Source organism: Pan troglodytes, chromosome 7 (assembly GCF_028858775.2).
Source record: "Pan troglodytes isolate AG18354 chromosome 7, NHGRI_mPanTro3-v2.0_pri, whole genome shotgun sequence".
Lineage (NCBI taxonomy): Eukaryota > Metazoa > Chordata > Mammalia > Primates > Hominidae > Pan > Pan troglodytes.
In genome coordinates, this window is record NC_072405.2 from 96983046 (window position 1) to 97007464 (window position 24419).

The 24419-nt window shown below is 36.7% G+C and overlaps 1 protein-coding gene across 1 annotated transcript in view; it reads right to left on the bottom strand.

Moving 5' to 3' along the window:
* The window catches only part of CNGB3 (cyclic nucleotide gated channel subunit beta 3), a 169472-nt gene extending 156693 nt beyond the window's left edge, over nucleotides 1–12779 (bottom strand). The window contains exons 1-2 of the mRNA XM_519846.8: nucleotides 12482–12779; nucleotides 8638–8719 (exon numbers count right to left, since the gene is read on the bottom strand). Coding sequence (XP_519846.5) covers nucleotides 8638–8719; nucleotides 12482–12607 — 208 coding nt within the window. The 5' untranslated portion in view covers nucleotides 12608–12779. The remainder of the gene's footprint in view (nucleotides 1–8637; nucleotides 8720–12481) is intronic.
* Nucleotides 12780–24419: the final 11640 nt, after the last annotated feature.

Here is a 24419-nt window from a genome sequence, read left to right on the forward strand (position 1 = left end):
AACCATCTCATATGAGAAATGGTGTGAGGAATTTAGGCTCTTTTAGTAAAGTATTTAAGATTAACTAGTGACCTAATAGTTATTTCAAATTCATAGAAATGCTGTTACATAGAAAAGAAAATAGACTTATTTCATGTAGTCTAGAAGGCAGAAGAAAGATTTACCAATGAATTAACAAAACAAACATGCAAAACCCTCAAACATTCTAGCAACTTGTCTAACCACAAAATGCACTGCTTTGTGAGGTAGTGAAGGCTCTGTTGGCTGGTGGTACTCAGGAGCCTCCAGCCAATCTAAGAAGCCTGTGCTAAGGGAGCCTGTGCTGAGGGAGGACAGGATCTTTGCATGGGGTCAAAACTAAGGTGTCCTCTAGGCAGCCTTAAAGTCCTATAATGTCCTGAAGGGATCTTTGTATTTAGGAAGATTTTTGACTTTAGGATACATCATCACAAGTAAAGAAATGTGCAAATCGCCAAATGAAAAAGAACGTGGATCCATCTAAGTTAGTTTTGTTATTGTGTCAGGATGGAGGAATCCAGTCCTCTCTCAATGTCATGCTAGGTTTCAGGGACTTTTTTAAAACTGAGATTAATTCATCTAGAAAACACATTTTATATATAGGTATTAAGGAGTGTGATGAGTTACCAGTGCTGGGTACTGAACAGAGACCTGTAATCCCTACATAACTAATTCTCTAGGTGACTCTGGATAAGTCTCTTTTCTATAACAGTTTCCTCATCCATAAAATGAAAAATACTTTTGTCCTGGGGATTTCTGTGAGGATTAGATAAAGACTCCCTTTGAGAAAAATGCAATATAAACACAAAGTGTTCCATGAGCCAGACTGGAATAAATTGCTTAAAAAAAGAAAATGTATATTAACTCTTTCAGGTCTTCATAGCACTGACGTATGTGGGGCATGATGCAAAAACTTCCATTTACTTAACAGAGCCCAGGAACCAGAAAATCGTAATGCAATTTTCCATAAGTCAGCTATATTCTTTGGCAGAAAGAAGCCTAAAAGCACAGAGTTTAATTGAATTATGTAAATATATTTAAATCATGCAAACTACAACATAAAAGGCCTTTTAAAGGAAAAGAATCCATCCTATCCACATTGGTTAGGGTCTCTTAAATTTTTAGCTTATAAAACATGTAATGACAGTAATTTTATCAGTCAGAATCTGTTCTCTATTCAATATTTAAAACAGGGTATGCTTTCCATGCCAAACTTCGCTCTTTTAAGCGAGGGAGCTTTCTGCTGTATTACATGCAGGAATGGTTACCCATCACACACATGCTGAGCACCTAATCTCAAGAGGGTGGCCTGTGCACACCTGGCTGGCAACCTCAATGGTGGTCTGAAGGGCTCTGCTCAATGGGAAAAACGGTTGTTATCTAAGTCAGTCAGACTACTCCCTTTGGAATTTGGACTGAAAAACGAGTAAATGGAAATGAGAGCAGTCCAGAGTAGATATGCAGAGAAAACACAGCGCTCATGAGAAATGAAGCCATATTCACTGAGGGAAAAGGAGAAAAAGTAATTAGCTCCTAGGCTGCCTCAGTCTGAAAGCCTCCCCTGAATGGCTTTTCAGCTCCAGTTATCCATAACTTTTCTTACAATGAGCCCCTGCCACTGAAGGTGTCCTGATTATGTCTCTGTCTCTTGCCAAACCAGCACAATTAGGAATTTTCTTCATAATCTCAAACTAGAAAGCATGTAATATTTATCTTTTTTCTAGACTAAATTTTCAGAAATGTCATGCCAACTTTATTCATTTCTCAATTCTTTTGTTTATCATCCTATCAGGTATCATTTTAAAAGAATACTTCTGATTGTTGGCTACATAAGACTATTTCTATTTGGATGAAGGAAATAAATATGCTTGAGTCTTTTTTTAAATTTCAGTTTTTATTTTAGATTCAGGGGATGCATGTGTGTGTTTGTTACATGGGTATACTTCATGATGCTGAGGTTTGGGATGTGAATGATCCTGTCACACAGTGAGCAGAGTACCCAACATTTAACTTTTCTTTTTTTTGTTATTATTTTATTTTTTATATCTCCTCTAAGGTGAAAGTTAGTTTTTCAACTCTTTCCCCCACCTTCCTCCCTCTAGTAGCCTGCAGAATCGATTGTTCCCATCTTTATGCCCATGAGTGTTTAGCTTACACTTATAAGTGAGAACATGTGATGTTTGGCTTTCTATTTTTGGGTCAATTTGTTTAAGATAATGGCCTCCATCTTCATCCATGTTGCTGCAAAGGACATGATTTCATTCTTTTTTATGGGTGTGTGGTATTCCATGGTATATATGCGCCACCTTTTCTTTATCCAATCCACTGTTGATGGGCACTTAAGTTGATTTCATGTCTTTGCTATTGTGAATAGCACAGTGATGAACATACAAGAATGCATGTGTCTTTTGGGTAGAACAATTTATTTTCTTTTGGATATATACCCAGTAATGGGATTGCTGGTGCAGAATGGTAGTTCTGTTTTAAGTTCTTTGAGAAATCTGCTTGAGTAGTTTTGATAAAAAGTTATATACATTTTTTAGGAGGGTCTCTCTTCCCACCTTATCCTTTGGCTGGTGAATAGGACTGAAAGTTACAGGGAGTGGACTACAGAACTAAAATTAGCCATAGTAGTACTTCCTATGCATGTGAGTCAAACTGGTTGGTCATACACGGCAAAGTCTTTACTGCTTTTTGTAAACTAAATTTCAGTAGATTGCCTAGTTATTTTTCTTTTCCACATAGGACACATTAAATTGTATATGCTAATTGTTACTGCCAAGGACTGAAAAGTGGTTTCCTATTTAAACATCCAGTACCTTTTCTGAAAAACTGGACTTTATTTTATATTTTAATTTATTTATGGTTTAAGAGACAGGGTTTCTTTCAGTCATGCAGGCTGGAGTGCAGTGGCATGACCATAGCTCACTGTAACCACAAACTCCTGGGCTCAAGTAATCTTCCCACCTCATTCTCCTGAGTAGCTGGAACTACAGGCGGGCGCTACTATGCTCAGCTAATTTAAAAAATTTGGGGGGATAGAGGTCAGGTCTCGCTATGTTGCCCAGGCTGGTCTCAAGAAATCCTCCTGTCTTGGGCTCCCAAAGCACTGGGATTAGAGGCATGAACCACCGTGCCTGGCCAGCTTTATTATTATTTTTAGAGTAGTTTTAGCTCCAGGGCAGTTTTTAGCTTTAGATTGCGCCCAAAGTGAGAGTTGGCTGAAATGCAGGCTATGTCAGTTTGGAGAGATGATAGGGACCTGGGCAAGGCTGGGGGCACCTCTGTAGATCTGGAATTGTGCTAGACTTGGAACCTAGGGGTCTTGGCTGTGGAAAGCTATTTGAAAAGCAGTTCCAGGGAGGCCACCCTACTTGTAGTCTGTTTACAAAAAAAAGACTGGGATGGAGATTATGAGTAAAGAGGAATGGAAAAGTAACAGGATCACTAAACGCATTGCCAGATTCAGAATTTTGTCTAGGGATTTCACTGTTTACAAATGCAGACAACATTACATGTCTACCACGTGATTGGTTAGAGGTCACAGAATGGTCTTGTGGACTAAATTTGATAAGAATTCAGTTATGTGTTCCCAGTGATTTAAGAAAGGGAATATTTAAACATTAAAAAAGTCAACATTTAAAAATTGAGATCTTTCAAATTAACATTTGTGTTTGTAGTTTGTCTTGACAAAGTGTAACACCTGGCAGAACTTGACCTTCATCCCCATGTGACAGTGACTAGCAGAGCTGAGTAGCCTCTGACCTCTTCAGACAGGGCATGAATGCTCCTCATTTATGCTCTCTGGCTTGTATCAGGGTTGGGATTTACCAACCTCAATGCTAAATGCTTTACATATATTAACTAATTTAATTCTCACTCACAACCCAACACTGATAACAGTGTTGTCCTTATTTTATACATGAGCAAAATGACACTCAAAGATGTTAAATGCCTCAACTAAAGAGTTAGAAAGTAGCAGAGTTGTGATTTGAATTTGGGGGTGTCAAATTCTCAAATGCTGGTTTTTTTTTTGTTTTTTTTTTTTGTATAGTATACTGCCTTTACTATGAATTCAACATGATTGTAGGAAAACTCAATTTCATTTTTAAAATGGTTGCTTTTTTTTGAGACAGAGTCTTGCTCTGTTGCCCAGGCTGGAGTGCAGTGGCGCAATCTCGGCTCAGTGCAAGCTCCGCCTCCCGGGTTCACGCCATTCTCCTGCCTCAGCCTCCCGAGTAGGTGGGACTACAGGCATCCACCACCATGCCTGGCTAATTTTTTGTATTTTTAGTAGAGATGGGGTTTCACCGTGTTAGCCAGGAGAAAAATGATTGTATTTTGTATTTCAAGTTGGAATTCTCTTAAAGCTGTATGTATTATAGTTTTCCATTGCTGCTGTAATCTATCACCATAAACTTAATGGCTTAAAGCAACACAGTCAGTTGTCTTACAGTTCTGAAAGTCAGAAGTCTAAAACGTGTCTGACGGGCTGTGTTCCTCCTGGAAGCTCCAGGAGAGAATCCTTTCTTTGTCTTTTCCAGCTTCTAGAGGTCACAGCCCTCCTTGGGTCCTGGTCCCTTCCTCCACCTCCAGAGAGCATCAGTCCAACTCTGCTTTCATTGTCCCAGCTCTTGCCTTTGACTCTCCTGCTTCAACTCTTATAAGGACCCCTTGATTACATTGGGATTACCTGAATAATCTGGGATAATCTTCCTATTGCAAGATCCTTAGTAACATTAGCAATTTTCTTCAATGTAAGCTAACAAATTAATAGATTTTAGAGATTATGGTGTGGACAGCTTTGGATAGCCATTAATTGGCTTACCACACCATACTAGCAATGGGAATTCAACTTTGACCCATTTCTACACAAATAAGTTCACTTAAAAGTATCGTAAACCACTAGGTGAATTACTTACATATCCTTTACTGGTACCAAGACATTTATTTAAAGAAGCATTTAACGTAATATAAATGAAATAGATGCCTAAGGAAGATGATTATAATCAAAAGAGGACCTTAGCAAGTTATCTTTATTTGAATCCAAAATATGTTGCATTCTTCATTTCCATGGCAGATATAAATTAAACCATGTTCTGCAGAAGATAAGAGTTCTATAATCAGAAATCAACATCTGCAGATTTTATGACATTGCACCTGCATGTTTTGAAGTGAACACAAAAATACCAAGCACATATCAGAGGCTATCTTTAAACACTAATAATTTTGCTTTTTCAAGACAAAATATCTTAAATATAACTGTTATTCCTATTAAAGTCTTTGGAGACATGCTAAGTCTGCAGATTTAAATGAAACTACTTTTTCCTTCTACTCAAATAGCTCCTCTGTTAAATGAAACTTCCACAAAAGAGTTTTTATTACCAGCTATGAAAAATTTAAGCTTACAAATACACTTTCAAAAAAGTATGACAAAGATAAGAATAAACTTGTCTTTTCAAAGGTGTAATCCTTGGTTTTATGCTAATTAAGATTGTATTTTTCTGTGCAAAGAAGTGTAGATTTAAACCATTACTATTACAAAGTGACTCAGAAAAAAAGAATTGTAGTTTGAATTATCAGAATGTTTCTCTCTTCCTCGGTACTTCCATTTGTTAATCACATTTTGGTGTATGCATTCAAGATTGTTGTATAGTCTACAAAAGGGTCTTCTCCTTTTAAACAAATTTGAAGATGGAATAATGGTCTTCAATTACTGATAAAAAAAAAGGCAAGACCACATTTTTTACAATGTCCTCTTGGTTTATGATTCTTACTATTTATGGAAGTTTTATATATGTGAGTTTGGATCAGATAGAGTTTTAGGATTATTAAGTGTTTTCCTCTTTCAGTGACACATTATCCTAAATATTTAAAATCAGATAATCTAGCGGTTGAACAGTCTAGCTTTAGTCATGAGTTAGGAAGTATTACATTGCATTCACGTTGAAAAATGTATTGTAGAACACTTGCTTTTTTTCCCCCTTTCTCCTCGGATAAGTCAATGCTGATTTTCTATTTGGAAGATACTGTTTTCCATCTTTGTGGCAGAGATAAAAGTACAGATGAAAGATAGTGGCAAAAACACCTGGTCTGTGTAAGAACAAGTATCCTCTACATTCTAATCTGCATAGTGAAAAAACAGAGGTGTTTTTCAAAATAAGTAAATAAAGTCAAGAAAACTAAAGTGAATTTTCTTCCCCTTTTTAAACAAATTTTATTCTTGTAAGTAGGTAGAGAGTAGATTGTAAAAAGTATAAATATGAATTAATTTAGGAAAAAAATCAACATCTTTATAATATTATCCTCCCAAGTGGACACATATTTCCCTCCAGTTATTTAAGTTTATTCTACATATGTCTGTAAAATTCAATTATTTTCTTCATATAGGTTCTTTCCTTTTCTCCTAAATAGAAACAAGTAAGTATGAGAGTGGGGCCGTTTGTTCAGAGCGGTCCTTTTTTTAAATTTTTCTTTATTACACAACAGGTTTAATGTAGCATTTCCAAATTAAATAAGATGGTACTGGAATTTGGAATTATTTAAAAATTAAAAATGTAAAAAACCTTTTAGGTTCAGGAGTACATGTGCAGGTTTATTATATGGGTAAATTTTGTGTCACGGGGGTTTGGTATACAGATTATTTCATCATCAAGGGAATAAGCATGATACCATATAGGTAGTTTTTCTAGCCTCACCCTCCTCCCATCCTCCACCCTCAAGTAGATCCTGGTGTCTGCTGTTCCCATCTTTATATGTGTACTCAATGTTTAGCTCCCACAAGTGAGAACATGCGGTATTTGGTTTTCTGTTCCTGAGTTAGTTTGCTTGGGATAGTGGCCTCAGTACTTCAACTGTGGGGATATTCCTTGACAGCAATTTGTGTATTTGAAACATTTCTTGTGATTTGTTTTTAAATTTATAATCTTCTTGTAATTTTTGTGCATTTCTTATTTTTGTTCCTTGAAGATGAGACATTTGGGCTAGTAAAAGCTCAATTGTGCCTCAGTTCAAATATTTGTTTTAGTGCAAATAGGAAGTCATTAACAATTATCATACACGGACTTTGTCTAACAGATGAAAAGCAAAACATTTGTGCTAGTTTTATGGCAATAATTTTATTTTTATTATTTAACAAAACATATTCTGTTCTAGTGATTTCCCTTTCATTTTTGTATTCTTTTTGGTTGGGGGTAGTGTTCCTACTGGGGAGAAGTAGGAGAGAAGGTCTAGAAAGGGGGTCTGGGAATAGATCACATTAAGTTCTACAAAGTCAGGTGGAGGAATTTAGATTTTGTCCTGCAGGCAATATGCAAGCACTTAAGCTTCTTGAGCAAAGGTTGAGATCAAAGTGGTGGTTAATGGAAAATAATCTGCTAACAGTGTTTGGGCTGGGTAACAAGGGGAGAGATGGGTGACATAGAGTTCTAAACAAAAGCAACCACTTGGCCTGGGGGTAGTGCAGACATAAGCTACTAATAAGGGCCCAAGCCAGGATGGTATTGCTGAGATTGGAAAGAAAGGAAGTGGGCCGGGCGCGGTGGCTCACGCCTGTAATCCCAGCACTTTGGGAGGCCAAGGCGGGAGGATCACGAGGTCAGGAGATCGAGACCATCCTGGCTAACACAGTGAAACCCCGTCTCTACTAAAAATACAAAAAATTAGCCAGGCGTGGTGGTGTGCACCTGTAGTCCCAGCTACCTGGGAGCCTGAGGCAGGAGAATGGCGTGAACCCGGGAGTTGGAGCTTGCAGTGAGCCGAGATTACGTCACTGCACTCCAGCCTGGGCGACAGAGCGAGACTCCGTCTCAAAAAAAAAAAAAAAAAGGAAGTGGGTTTCAGGGTCCTTATGAAAGGAGATTTGGTGACTAATTTACTTTACAGGACATCCTAGTTAAAGGAATAAAACCTGAGTAAGGTTTTGAGCTTGGGAGGCTGAAAGAATGATAGTACCAGGGGTAGAAGTAAATCAGGAGAGGGAGCGTATTTGTAGGAGAGGATAAGGAATTTAGTTTTAGACATGCTTTCTTTGTAATGCAGTAGAATATACCGTCGTGTACATCTAGTGATGAGTTGAAAAATATTGAGTCTTAAAAAAGAAATTGACCTGATACGGATTTAGAATCATCCCTGTAGAATCGAGTGTGGTAGCCTTAGGAGTAAATGAGCCTTATAATGGAGAGAGTTTAGCAGGAGGGAGCAGAGGTGTGAGTGCTAAACCTTTAAATGTGTTCATTCCACATTCATGTTAATGTCTTCATATTGCTTATCAATGTCTGAAATTGCATCGTTCACAATATGCTTACTTATCTATGATGTGATTCTTTAGACTACAAGCTCTATGTAACCTCAGACTCTGCCCATGTTGCTCATTACTGCACCTCCAGCCCATGGAACAGTGCCTGGCACACGTCAGGTGATGAAAATGCATCTATTGCATGGACAAATGAGTTACTGAATGAGGATATAAAGTTTTTGAAATATTCAGATCTTCAAATAACCTCAGTATGACCCTAGATAATTTACCTAGTCAAGGACAAATATTTCATCAGACAGCACATTTCAGATACATATGTATTTCACTTTTTAGTTTTTTTTTTTTTCAGACTGCATTCTGACCTTGTATGTTGGTGTGTGGCTCTTCAGACGTGACTGGAGTTGACTTGGTTTTGAGAGATTTCTCTTCACCTTTGTTTTCTTCCTTTGAGAAAAAACATGGAGATTGTATGTGATGAATTTACATAAAAATGAAGTTGAATGTAAAACATAACACCATTTTCCACTTAATTGTCAATCAGATCATTAAAATTGACTGTTTATGATGTACTAAAAATGATTCTTGCATTTAAAATGGGCATTCTTGGCCTACTATTGAATAATCAACCTCAGCCTCCACAGCTGCCCTCTGGTTTTTTCAGTGTGGATTCTGTGTTTCTCTTGTTCACATTCCTTCAGTTGTGGTCTTTACTTGCCATAGGCCTAGCATTAGTCTAGGTCTTTAGTGGTAGAACTTAAAATAGTGGAGAGAAGGCAGTTTGGTCCCATTCACACAAAGCTCCCTTTCTTCTCTCCATGATTTCATGTGCTTCTACCTCATCATTTGTCTGATCATCTAAGCTTTCCTTTGAAATGCCGTTATGTCCCACTAGACATGGCCAGTGTGTGCCTCAGGATGTTTCTACAGGGGCAGAGTGAAACAAGATATGAGGTTAGAACATAAAGATTGACTCCCAAGCTATGCACAGTCTAGAAGGGGAAACAAACACACAAAAATGTTAAGTGCAAGAAAATGTAGGTGACGAATCAATGTCTGTAGAGGATTAGGATGGGGCATAAACAGGAAGTGGTCAATTCTACTGGAGTAGAAGGGAAAGAAAGGAAACTATTCCAAAGAAAGTGACTCTTGACTTTATAAAGATAAGATTTTTGTTTTCCACATGGAGAGGACTTAGAAAATATTCCAGGCAGATGATGCAGGTTTAGCAAAAGCCAAAGGCGTGACTGTACATAGGTGGGGAGAGACTACAGTAGGAGTGGTTGGATGGGACAAAGGGTGAGTAGATGAGGCTTGAGAGTAGGCAGGGACCAGAAGGACACTGAGAGTCTTGTGTGCCTGCTATAGAGTTTTGACATTATTTATAAGCCTTGTGTGTCATAGAAGCATTTTAAACTAAAAAATAAATTAATTGGCTGATTTTCACTTAAGCCTCACAATAACCATATACATTAGGCAAGGCAGCTATTATTATTAATATTATTATATTATTGAATATGAAATTGATTGAGTGGCTAGTTTATATGAACATAGCTAGAAAGGTATAAGTCCAGGACTATTTATAAACAGTGAAAAAGCCTTCTGACTTCAATCAAGTCCTTTTGCATCATTATGATGTTATTCATAAACATTTATATCATAGTCTTTATGTGTATGCAAATGTAGATTTATGTGAAGATTGTCTTCTTCTGGGGTAAGAGAGACTTTGGATTAGACTGATTTGCAGTTCTTAAATTATTGTTTATTGATAGGTGAGAATTACCCATGACATTTTGGTGTGTAAATGCGCTCTTTAAATGACTCTTTAAAAAACACAACATACATTGATATATTTATTCCTAGATATTTGCTTATAAGACTCTAATCATTCATTCATAGTTCAGAGGCTTATTGTTTAAATGCCATTTTGAAAGGTCGAATTCCGTGAAAGAAAACAGGATTTTAACTTTCTGTCATTTTTAACATTTAGCATGTTTGAAATTGGAGATAAACTGTTTTTTCCCATACCCACATGTTCTTGGAAAGAACAGATGCAAATAATTGCCCAAATATGACTTTTAAGATATAATGTGGCTGAGCACAGTGGCTCATGCGTGTAATCCCAACACTTTGAGAGGACAAGGTGGGCGGAACACCTGAGGCCGAGAGTTTGAGACCAGCCTGGCCAACATGGTGAAACCCCGTCTCTACTAAAAATACAGAAAAATGAGCTAGGTGTGGTGGCATGTGCCTGTAATCCCAGCTACTCGGGAGGCTGAGGCAGGAGAATCGTTTGAACCCAGGACACAGAGGTTGCAGCGAGTCAAGATTGCACCACTGCACTCCAGCCTGGGCAACAGAATGAGACTCTGTCTCAAAAAAAACAAACAAAAAAAATCTAATGTGATGCCAGTAGACTTCGCGATTAATTTCCACAAATTATGGCTGTTGGAATGGCATGGGATATACCTAAGGGGTGCTCTACCTGTGCCTAATCTAAGTACTTCTCCAATATTCCTGTTTTGAAAGGAAAGATAACTCTTTAAGAAGTTTCTCTTCTTTTTTTGCCTTCTCTCTAATTTCCATTTATCCTGCAGGCAAAGTATCTTAAAGGGTTGACTCAACTAATATCCCTCCTGTTTTGAGCAGTATAGCCTAGTGATTTAGCTCTCAGGTGCTGAATTCAGATAGGACTTGGTTCCAATCCAGGCTCTGCCATTTGCTAGCTATGTGTAAGGAGCAGATTGTAATAGGACCTGTGACTGTTGTGAGGATTAAATACAGTAGCCCTAGAAAAGGGCTTAGCACCTTGCTTGGCACATAGTAATTGCTGTTAGTTACAATGTTCTCCAAGAGAATAACATATTAGCTATTAACTGTTTTTATGTGCTCCCTTGGAAAATAATCACAGTAGGCAAGGGTTAAAGATGGATGTAGTGACTTTCCCAGAGCAAAACACAGCAAGAGTAGCTGAAGGGAAGTACCAGCTCAATATTTGTGGCATTGTATGAGTTCTTAAACATATAAATAACTTAGTGTGGGATTATTTATTTTGACATAAGAATTAGAAAGAAGTCAAGGGCACTCTCTCGAAGCAATACTAACACAATCCTCCTCATCTCCTCTCTACTGCAAAGCAGTCAACATTAATCAGAAAAGGAAGGCAGATTTTCCACGGCCAATGTTAAATAGTCTCAGTGTTGTCTATCCTCTAGGCTCATTTAAACCCGAACCATTGGACCATGCTCCCCTAGTCCCTGAGGAGCACTCCTGCTTGTACTTGCCATCTCTCATCCAGCTGTTTCAGATGGGAAAATAACTACTGCTCTAAAAATCTTCTGTAGCTCTTTTAGAGAATTCTAGTGAGTAATTCACGAAAATTATTCTCTAGATAGTTCTAAGTAAATATTGCTCTTGGAATGATCACTTAGGACTTAAACCTGTCACAGAAACACAAATTCTTATTAATAATAATAATGGCCACTTGTAAAGTACCTACCATGTGCTTTATATATTACTGTCTCTAGTTCTCATAACAAAGCAGAAATTATCATATACATTTTGCAGAAAAATATATTTAGAACTTGTGAAAAGACTTGTTTAAAGTTCCTCCACCTTGGCAGTATTAAAATTTTGTAGTGTATATTTCTACGTTGTGGAGGGCTGTCCTGTACATGATAGGATGTTGAGCAGCATCTGCAGACTTTACCCACTGGATGCCAGTAACATCCCCACCCCGGAGCTATGACAACTGAAAGTGTCCCCAGATTTGCCAAATGTCCCTTGAGTGGTAAAATCGCTCTCAATTGAGAGCCAATAGGTTTCCTATTGCTCTAGAGATTTATTGTTAACGTGTGGTTTATGAAGACCAGGATACTTGATGTTCTTTGTTGAAACTCAATCAAGTAACCAATTTAATATTTGAGAAATGATTTCATTTTGGATGATGGTAGAAGTGAAAATCAGCAATGAGAAGTCTTACTTGGCTTTTCCAAATCCTAGTATAGTCTCCTAAACATTTATTATTCTTTTTATGAACAAATACATACAGAATATATAAATTAATGAAGATAAGCCCGACACAGTACATGTACCAGATGGTGCCAGCTAAAACTACTAAACAATCATATATCGTAGCAGTGATTAAATGCTATTACCAGATAAGAAATGATGAAAATCAAGGCTTGCATAGGAATGTAGAGGACATACCTGTGCTGTGGTTTGCTGAGACTGATTACTTGGATGAGAGCCTTCATTCCGACGAGAACTTTGTTCATTCTCATTGTTCTCTCCTATAGGCTTCACCTTGTTGACTTTTGTCAGCGATTTAAACATCTTCTCTGAGGTGGTTCTTAAAACCCTCTGTATTTATGACTGTGCCTTAAGGTAGAGAAATGTACTTTGTTTTCCTTTTCTTTAGTAGACAAGCCAATTAGCTGTTTAATCAGGATTTTGTTCTGGTTAATTCCTACAGGCAACTCCTTAGCTAGTCAGGGCTTTGGCTTAAAAGCAGCAAAATACTTCTGCTTGGGTGATTTGCACTCTGTTTCTGAACTTTAGGGAGTCAAAATGATCTTGTGAATAATTTAGAAGTAGAGGATTCAACACAGCTTCATAGTTGATTTGAATGGTTTAAATGTGATCACACAACACATTGGTTTCTTTCTTTTTTTTTCCTTCTAATTACCCACCTACTTATCTTTATCTAACTTTATGCAAAGTAATATGGAAATGATTTTTAAAAATCCATGAGGGCTTATGATATGAAGCAACTCATTCACTCCTCAAAATCCCCTTCTCTGGTCCTGCAATGTTAGGCCACTATTTTTAAGCTTTCTTTTTCTGTTCTTCTGGTGGTTGATTTCCACATGGCTAAACAAAAAAAAATCTGCTTATTCTACTCTGCCTCTTTGTGTGTGTGTGTGTCAATTTTGACCCCAAACCTGTGTGAGGCAAAGATACAAGACTAAGATTTGTTAAAGAGAACTTTTTTTTCCCCTCTGCCCAGAGCCCAGACAAAGTTGATGTTCTATGCTGTTGGATGAGATTTTTAGTGCACCAAAGACGCATGATTTTTTTTAAAGGGGTTCTGTTTTTGTTTTTGTTTTTAATGAGAGCACTTATCTTCTGCAGTTTCAAATTAAAACCAAAGGCTTTATGCAACAAAGTACACACCCACACCCAGGGCAGCCTAAGTCAACCCATCAAATACTTCTTGCCCTCTGTATTTTTGCAATCTGGAAATTTCCTTGAGATACTAGTTATGTATTTTAAGATACATTTATTACAGTTAATACAGAAAAAAGCCTTTAAGTATTTATGAAGAAAGCATTTTAATTTAGATTTCATATTACCAAAATCGCAGTTCCCTTATGGATTTTTAAAATAAATTAGAAGTTTTAATTTTAGATTCAACCATTTTATCAAAAATAAACTTACCTAATAAATAACGTAATTGAATACATGATTTGACTTATATGGCCTGGAAACACAAAGCTATTTATTTTTGTTAAAAAATGGTGGGGGGTGTTTTGGTTCCATTATTGCTTCAGAAATAATTCTGAATAGATTATCAAATATGTATAGGGCCATTTTAGGAACTTTTCAGATAATCCTGTAATCCTATAATTGATTACATTTTGAACTTTGGGTATAAGCATAGAAGCTAAGCCAAAAGAAGGGAAGGTGTTAACAGCCAGCCTGTGACTAATTTTTTCCCTTCCTAAGACCTGCAGAGGAAAAAATGACCTCACCAGACTTTCGTATAAATCTCATAGTATTTATCAGTGGAAAGATACCAGGGAGTCCCTATTTATGAAACTTTTTTAGCAGGACATTTCTGGTCTGTCTAGATTGCTTATTGTAAATAAGCCTGGAATTTAGCAGGCTGGCTGGAGAATGGAGAGAGAGGTGCTATGTAAGCTCTGTAAGAGAATGTGGAACGAAGATGTCCCCAAACCAAACTGCCTTCTTTTTGTGAGAAATGTTTTTGCAGACAATGCTCAAAAATTACTTGTAAATGCAAAACCAAAATGTGCCAACTGCAGGAGAAAAATGGTCTGTTTTGTTTGGATGCTGTGTCTGACAGTTTGGGGTTTTTCCCAAAATGAATGTTTTGTTTATTCCTGATGGCGGCTTGTAGCCAACGAATCATTAATAAAGTTTGGTGCTATGTAAGATCTGTGATTCTGGCTAGTCTGTTTTGACAATTTAACCCTTTAGATTTGTCACAGGTCAGAATAAATGGGATAGAGATATTATTAAGTAATTCAAGCACCTTTAAAATGATTTAAAATACCTCCAACAACCTGATTTTTGACAATAGAGTGGCATTAACATGGGCATTAACATTATAAATGACTACTTTTATTTTGTCTAGATCAGAGGTCTCAAAGTTTGGAAAATGGACAACTAGAAAGAATTCTGGAATGAAGGACATGAATTTTGGATCATTCTTTTTCACTGTAGTAGCTCTGTGGACTAAAGTAAATCTCTTGCCTTAACCTGGAAATAACTAGGTTGGGAAAAAACAATGTTTGTTTTCTTCTGGTTTTAAATTCTGTGCTTTGTGGTCTTCCACAGAGGAGCTCTTCTAATCAGCAAGAAGATAAGGGAAGAAGGAGGGTTGCTTATTCTGGGTGAAATGGCTTACTAGAATTTCACCAATAACAATTTAATTTTTTTGTACCAAGTTGCCATATTGCTGAGGTAGTGTATAACAATGGGAATAAAAACAATTTTTCTTCAATATAACTGACTGTCTAACTGAAGCCCCTCAGCCACTCCTCCTTCTCTACAGCATAAATGTATAAACTCCTTACCAGGACATTCCCGGCCTTATATCATTGACCTTTGCCTAACTCCAGTTTAATCTGTAACCCCGACCTGTCTTTTGGCTCTTGCCATAATCAATAATTTAAAATAGCTTGAACTTCTCTGCTTTTTCTTGCCTGTACCCATGTCTTTGCTCATGTGTACTGTTCCCCTGCCTGCAACGCTGTTCCACTTCTTGTCTATCTAGCTTAAGCTTGGTGTTTCCTTCTCCTACCGTTCCTCTCTTCTACCATGGACAGCTATACCTATAATCCTGTATTTTTGTTGCAATTGTATCTGTGCCATACAGAGATCTCTACTTTGTCACTTCTCATTTTACAGCCATGTCCAGGTCTATTTTCTGTATTAGAGCATAAGCTCCTGTAGGCAGAGACTATGCTTTGGCCACCTTCAGATTCCTGTGCCCAGCTCAGTGCTTGACATATTCTAGGTACTCCATGAATGTTTGCTGAATAAATAACAGGAAGAAGATGGTATAGACCATCTCTTAGTTCTAGATTAACAGTGAAGAGATTCTCTGTGGTAGATGCAGTATGTAAGAGAAGTGGAAAAAATCTCCCTGGAAGAATGCAAATGTTGTAGCCTCATTGTTTTTTATTAGTAGCCATTGCAGGCTGAAGTTGGGATAGGCTGAGAGAAGCATGCATAAAATAATGGTATGTTTTAAAACAAATGGTGTCTTAGATACCGTAGATGGTATACAGATGGCACATAGGAATATAACACGTAAAATACAAATCGGATGGTAATAAAGCTATGCTAAAACAAAAAGATTATCATCATTAGCAAACAGTTCTATATTCTTGTTGTGACTAGTAATTTTATTTTCAGCAGAGCATTAGCCATCTTACAGACAGCATTGTTTTAATCTTATTGATTTTTAAGTTTTATGTTAAATTTTCAAACAAGTTTTAGCTTTATGGTTCTATAAAAATTATAAGCAAATGAAGATTATATCTAGTTTCAGGTTTGAACATATTTAAGTGTTATTCTTATGAATTATTCAAATAGGATCTGTAATAAAGTTTTCACTTAATAGGAGTCAGGTTTGGGAAATGCTATCTTTCTTTGAGGGAATCTTTAATGATGGAATTTCAGACATTCCCACTGGGGGTAATTTTGAACAAGGAGGACTTTCTTCTGGTAATTCTCAAATCACAGTCTCCTCTGCTTCTGGACGGGGTCATGGGTTGAAGACTTGTTTTTTTTTGGCAAATTATTGGAAACAAATTAAGGTTATAAAACCAACTAAGTTTATATTTTCCCCTATGTCTACTAGAAAGAAACATTTAGGCAATTTTCCAAGATCTTTCTGAATTAAGTTCAAGTAGTCTGAATATTATTTCAATAAGAGAAGAGCAACCACTGAGTATAAAGGGAATAGCTGGTTTACAGTAGATAACCTAAAACAGTAATTGAAGGGAAACTCCCAGAAGTTTTCCCCCATCTCAGGTTCAGGGCTGTGTATTTTTAGGAGAAGATAATAACCTGGTAACAAACCTGAACACTGACCAAGTTCTGAAAAATTAACTACGCTGAATATACTTAATAAGGCAGGAAAACAGGTGAGTAAATTATGAGCTTTTTTTAAAAAAATTATAAGACTTTAGAGAAAAAAGTTACTAGCAATGTCTGGTTACCTGCGAACAAGGTTTAGGCGCTCATCTGCAAAATGGAAGCTGGAATAACAGGCTAGATTACACAAGCCAATGAATAAGATGACAGACAAAAATTCCCTGCTGTAAGTTAAATTCTCAACAAATATTTGCCAATCAATTGAATAAAACAAATTGTGTTTTCTGAAGCACTCAAATTTAAAATACTCTGTATATTAAAGCATATAATTCTATTGAGCAGTGAAGATTTGGCTTCTTAGTGTGTGTCAGGTGCTCGGCTAGCTGCTGTGGGGTATACAGAGATGACCAAAATATGGCATCTGCCTGTGCACACTCACCTTTTGGGACGGAAAGATGGAAGGTTTATAGACAATCTCAAGACAGCTTCCATAATGGCAGTGTGCGAGCCATGCCACCTAAGCAGAGAAGAGCAGGTGACCAAGTCTGCCTTTGTGTGAATGGACTGTAAAATGGGGAGTAAAGCTCTGCGGAGGAGCTAATGCTCATGACAGGTTTTGAAAGATGAGAGATATTCCAGGCAGATGTTGAAAGGTCCAGACATCAGAAACAACATCCAGTGAATTAAGGTATTACAATAGTTAGCAGTTTATGTGGCCAGCACGGTGCCCTTAATATAGTAGATACACAACAAAGACTTGTTAAACTACTGTTGAATATTAACAATAAACATGAAACATATACAATTTTCTTTATATATACTATGTAGACCATATCAGTCTCAAAAGAAACTGATGGCATTGATTTTATGTTCTTTTAATTATTGTAGGATTAGCAAAACATTAACTTTGCATTCAAAAAATAAATATTCAAAGAACATTTCTGAGTATATTTATTTTTCTTGAGTTGATGATATTGACTAATGATCTTATGAAGTGGAATTATAGCAACTGATACTTACAGGAAGTTTTCCCTCATAAAATATGTATAGAATTATTTAGAAATATTTGCCAGTGTGATTTTATGTGATGACAAATTTAGAGTATTTAGATTTTTTTCAGTCATCTGCAGGTATAATATGACTAGATAATGCAACTTAAGAATTTCTGAAACCAAAGTGATTTTAAATATAGTATTTCAATAGGTAGAAATGCTGTTTCTTTGATTATAATATTTGCATTGCTTTAACTTATAATTAAGATTCATGAGCAGTGAATGTAACAGATATTAACAGTAAAAATGTCTTCAGGAAATTGTTAATAACTAGCGGCATCTGTGACTAATGAATACTATATTGGTTTAGTCTGTGACTAATAGAATAAATGTTTTGAAAAAAATCCTTATGTTAGTATTTTATAAACAGTAATCAGGTCGTGATGAATTTGTTCCGTGAATATGGATGGGGTAACTATGAAGTTTCCTCATTCTTTTACATTTTTTTTTAACAAAGTTGATTAGCCAGTTTCAGTACTTGGTTCCAATTATGGACTATCATTGCTTATTTATTTATTTTTTATCATTTAGTGAACTAACTGAAAGCACTTCAGCTAATTGAACATCATGATCTACTGTTATGTAAGGAGATTAATTGTGCCATTTGCAAAGAAGATTGTCTATATACAATTAGCTTTCTAGCTAAGCTGCTTTTAACTGCATTTTTTTCTGTATTCTAAATTTATCAATGATCTGAATCTAATGTTGTGGGAATTTCTGAGCTATACCAGAATATTCTTAGTTCTAACAAAAAAATACATCCATCTGTTATTGAAAGTGGTTGTTGGTTTATGAATAATAGCTGTTGGTTACCTTAGTAATAAAAGCCAATATATGTTAATATATGTTAATCCTTGACCCAACACAAAGATATTATTCCTTTTTGACAATTTGAAATTTCAAATTTAACAATGGTAAAACTTTATTGGTGCCTTAAATTTGAGAGATGAATATAATATTTAACAATTTAAAGATTTTGAGAGCGATTATTAGTTCTTTATTTAGAAGTCAGAATCTATTTTATCCTTGGGTTTCAGCCTTATGGTTCCTACTGGAAATTTAATTCAGAATGTCTTGTAATCACTTTACAATCAACTTATTTAAAAATAAATTCATCTTCCTTACTACCAATCTAGCAGCTTCTTCTGACTTTCCCTTTGTTCATGACATGATCATTCCTTTAATTCTCTCCCTTATCTTTATTATATGAATTTGGTATTTGTTTCTTTGATTCTTCCTTTGCAAAACTTCAGCTCCTTATCCCTTCTTCTTTATACCCATTTTCACCACCATATTTAAACACCTAGAGAATGCTGCACTATTGTAATAACTTCTGGGTTGGCCAGAGGAAGCCTGAGAAATGCATGTGGAATCCAGATGGCTAGCCCATATGTGTGGGCAGAGGTAGAAGCCCATCCCTGAGAGGCAATGAGGAATCCAGCAGAGCACTTGTTTGAGCAATGTTGTTCATATTTTTCTGTAACGGCGAGGAAGCCACTGGTTTCATTGAGTACAAGTTCTGAAACTGATGTATAAATGTCTCTCAGGTTGAATCTACTGATGCACTTGTTAGAAATAAAAAAAAAATTGCAAGCATGCCTCAGAGATACTTCAGGTTCAGTTCCAGACCACCACAATAAGGAAAACATGGCAAAAAAGTGAGTCACATGAATTTTTTAGTCCCAGTGCATATCAAAGTTATGTTTACACTATACTATGGTCTAGTTAGTGTGCAATGGCATTACGTCTAAAAAAACCAGTGTACATATTTTAGTTAAAAAAATACTTCGTTGACCCCGTCTCTACTAAAAATACAAAAAATTAGCCGGGCATGGTGGCATGCACCTGTAGTCCCAGCTACTCCGGAGGGTGAGGCAGGAGAATCGCTTGAACCTGGGAGGCGGAGGTTGCAGTGAGCAGAGATCGCCCCACCGCACTCCGAGGTCGCCCCACTGCACTCCAAGATCGCTCCACCGCACTCCAGCCTGGGCGACAGAACGAGACTCCGTCTCAAAACAAAACAAAACAACAACAACAATAACTGTTGATTTAAAAAAGTTAGCATTCTTTTGAGCCTTCTGCAAGTCATAATCTTTTTGCTGTTAAAGAGTCTTGCTGGTAGAGAGCAGCCTTAATGTTGATGGCTGCTGACTGACCAGGGCAGCTGTTGCTGAAGGTTGGGGGGATGTGGCAATTTCTTAAAACAAGATAGCAATGGAGTTTTCCTCATCGACTGACTCTTCCTTCCACAAAATATTTTTCTGTAGCATGCAATGCCGTTTGATAGCATTTTACTTCATATTAGAACTTCTTTCAAAATTGGAGTCAATCATTTCACACCTTGCTGCTGCTTTATCAAATAAATTTGTATCATATTCTTAACCCTTTGTTGTCATTTCAACAATATCCACAGCATCTTCACCAGGAGTGGTTTCCATCTCAAGTAACCATTATTATTATTATTATTATTTTCTCATCTATAAGAAGCAACTCCTTATCTGTTCAAATGTTATCATGAGATTGCAGCAATTCAGTCACATCTTCAGGCTCCACTTCTAATTCTAGTTCTCTTGCTAATTCCACCCCATCTGCTGTTATTTCCTCCACTGAGTCTTGAATTTCTTAGTCATCCGTGAGGGTTGCGATCAACTTCTTTCAAATTCCTATTATGTTGATATTTTGACCTCTCTTGTTCTTATTGGCATTCAGAATGGTGAATCCTTTCCAGAAGATTTCCAATTTGCTTTGCTTAGATCCATCAGAGGAGTCACTATCTATGGCAGCTATAGCCTTATAAATGTATTTCTTAAATAATAAGACTTGAATGTTGAAATTACTCCTTGATCTACGCATGGACTACAGAATGGCTGCTGTGTTAGGAGGCATGAAAACAACATTCATGTCCTTGTACAGCTCTATTAGAGCTCTTAAGTGACCAGGTGCATTGTCAATAAGCAGTAATATTTTGAAAGGGATCTCTTTTTTTTTTTTTTCTGGTCAGTAGGTCTCAAGGTAGGCTTCAAATATTTAGGAAACCATGCTGTAAACAGATGTGCTGTCATCCAGGCTTTGTTGTTCCATTTGTAGATCACAGGCAGAGTAGATTTAACATAATTCTTAAGGGCCCTAGGATTTTTGGAGTGGTGAATGGGCACTGGCCTCAACATAAAGTTACCAGCAGCATTAGCCCTTAACAAGAGAGTCAGCCAGTTCTTTGAAACTTTGAGGCCAGGCATTGGTTTCTCCTCTTTATCTATGAAAGTCCTAGATGGCATCTTCTTCCAATAGAAGGCTGTTTTGTCACCACTGAAAATCTATTGTTTAGTGTGGCCAATTTCATCAGTGATCTCGGCTAGATCTTCTGGATAACAAGATGCAGATTCTACATCAGCAGTTATGGCTACACCTTGCATTTTTATGGTATGGAGATGGCTTTTTTTCCTTAAACCACATGAGCCAAGTTCTGCTAGCTTCAAACTTTTCTTCTGCAGCTTCCTCACCTCTCTCAGCCTTCATTGCATTGAGGACAGTTAGGGCTTTAATCTGTATTAGACATTGGTTTAAGGGAATGCTGGGACTGGTCTGACGTATTCAGACCACTGAAACTTTTTTCATATCAGGAGTAAGGCTGTTTTGCTTTCTTATCATTTGTGTGTTCATTAGAGTGGCACTTTTAATTTCCTTCCATAATTTTTCTTTTGCATTCAGAACTTGGCAAACTGATGCAAGAGGCCTAGATTTCCTCCTTTCTTGGCTTTTTATATGCCTTCCTTACAGAGCTTAATCATGTCTAGCTTTTGATTTTAAGTGAGAGACATGTGACTTTGCATTCACTTGAATACTTAGAGGCCATCACAGGGTTATTAATTCACCAATATTGTTGCGTCTCAGGGAATAGGGAGGCATGAGGAAAGGGAGAGAGACGGGAAATGGCAGGTTGGTGGAGCAGTCAGAATACATACATTTATCAATTAAGTTCACCGTCTTATACAGGCATAGTTTGTGGCAGCCCAAAATAATTACATTAGTTACATCAAAGATCACTTATCATGATTACCATCACAAATATAATGGTAATGAAAGTTTGAAATATTGAATTACCAAAATGTGACACAGAGACACAAAGTTAGCACATGCTGTTGGAAAAACAGTGCCCACAGACTTGCTCAACACATCTTCAATTTATACACGATATCTGTGAAGCACAATAAAATGAAGTATGCCTATCCTTTGAAATTTACAAGAAAGTTGCAAGAACACTACAAAGAAATCAGTATCTGCTTCATCAGGATTTTCTAGTTTGATAACATTTTACATTTTACTGTGTTTGTGTACTCCCTCTCACTCTCTTTTTGTATAGCAATTATCATCAATCTTTTCCTGAACCATCTGAGAGCAGGTTGCAAACATGATGTCCCATCACTCTCAAGTATTCCAGTGTGATATAATCATCATTCAACCCCCAAGTCAGGAAATCAACATTGATATAACACTACCATGCAATCCACAGACTTTGTTTAGATTTTGCCAACTGTCTCAAAAATGTTCCCTTTTCCTTTCTGATCTAGGATCCAATATAAGATAGGTTCTTCTGTTCCTTGGTATCCACAGGGGACTGGTTCCAGGACCCCTGCAGATACTAAAATCATGAATGCTCAAGCTTCTTATATAAAATGCTGTATTATTTGCATATAACCTATGTACATTCTTCCATATACTTTAAATCATCTTTAGAATACTTACAATACCCAATACAATGTAAATGCTATGTAAGTAGTTGTTATACTGCATTTTTAAATGTATTATTTTTATTTTTGTATTGTTACTTTTTATCTTTTAGAATATTTTCGCTCCGTGGTTGGTTGAATCTGCAGATACGGAACTCATGGATATAGAAGTATTGTATCTCAAATGAAATACAGTACTGACTATTTTATTTGCCTGCCATGCCTCTTCAGTGTCTTTCAATCTGGAATGGATCCTCTGTCTTTTCCTGTCTTTCATGACAGTTTAAAAAAGCACCAGCCTTTCTTTCTATAGGACGACATCATCTATTTTATATATTGTGTCAAATTAATATTTCTAAAAAGGTGAATTATGTTTTTGAAACAGTCTCAGGTAGGTCCCATACTGGCTCTCTAATACCTGCAGTTTAGTTTGGAGGTCAGTAAGTTTCCAAACATTGCTTCTGTTACTCCTATGACATTTATTATGTATTGCCCCATATTAGTCTTGTGTTTTTTGATTTGTGGATGCATTAATTCAGTATTAAATGATTCAGGAAACATAATCATCAATTATATTGAAGGCCAGACACATTACATATGTTATTTCACTTAATACCTTCTCAGATTTTATTATTACCGTCAATATTCAGATATAAAAATTAAAACTTAAAGGAATTAAGTAATTTGCCCAGTTACACAGCGAATAAACAGCAAAGCTGGAACTCTAATGTCAAAGCTCTATTGCTTTTGAAAACCTATTTATTGAGCATCAGAGATATAAAGATTGAGACACCCTGTTTTTCTTTTTTTTAACTTTTAAAATATAATGGAATTTATAATAACTTTTCTCCTGGGCTTTCTGTAAATACAGGGAGAAATCGGAATTCTATACAGAAATTTACAAATTCACTTTTTCTTTACTTCTCCAAATTGATTATGTTGGGTAATACCTTTCTTTTTTAAAAAATTTTACTTTAAGTTCCAGGATGCATGTGCAGAACGTGCAGGGTTTTTTTTTTTTATTATTATACTTTAAGTTTTAGGGTACATGTGCACATTGTGCAGTTTAGTTACATAAGTATACATGTGCCACGCTGGTGCGCTGCACCCACTAACACGTCATCTAGCATTAGGTATATCTCCCAATGCTATCCCTCCCCCGTCCCCCCACCCCACAACAGTCCCCAGAGTGTGATGTTCCCCTTCCTGTGTCCATGTGATCTCATTGTTCAATTCCCACCTATGAGTGAGAACATGCGGTGTTTGGTTTTTTGTTCTTGCGATAGTTTGCTGAGAATGATGATTTCCAATTTCATCCATGTCCCTAAAAAGGACATGAACTCATCTTTTTATGGCTGCATAGTATTCCATGGTGTATATGTGCCACATTTTCTTAATCCAGTCTATCATTGTTGGACATTTGGGTTGGTTCCAAGTCTTTGCTATTGTGAATAGTGCCGCAATAAACATACGTGTGCATGTGTCTTTATAGCAGCATGATTTAAAGTCCTTTGGGTATATACCCAGTAATGGGATGGCTGGGTCAAATGGTATTTCTAGTTCTAGGTCCCTGAGGAATCGCCACACTGACTTCCACAATGGTTGAACTAGTTTACAGTCCCTCCAACAGTGTAAAATTGTTCCTATTTCTCCACATCCTCTCTAGCACCTGTTGTTTCCTGACTTTTTAATGATTGCCATTCTAACTGGTGTGAGATGGTATCTCATTGTGGTTTTGATTTGCATTTCTCTGATGGCCAGGGATGATGAGCATTTTTTCATGTGTTTTTTGGCTGCATAAATGTCTTCTTTTGAGAAGTGTGTGTTCATGTCCTTTGCCCACTTTTTGATGGGGTTGTTTGTTTTTTTCTTGTAAATTTGTTTGAGTTCATTGTAGATTCTGGATATTAGCCCTTTGTCAGATGAGTAGGTTGCAAAAATTTTCTCCTATTTTGTAGGTTGCCTGTTCACTCTGATGGTAGTTTCTTTTGCTGTACAGAAGCTCTTTAGTTTAATTAG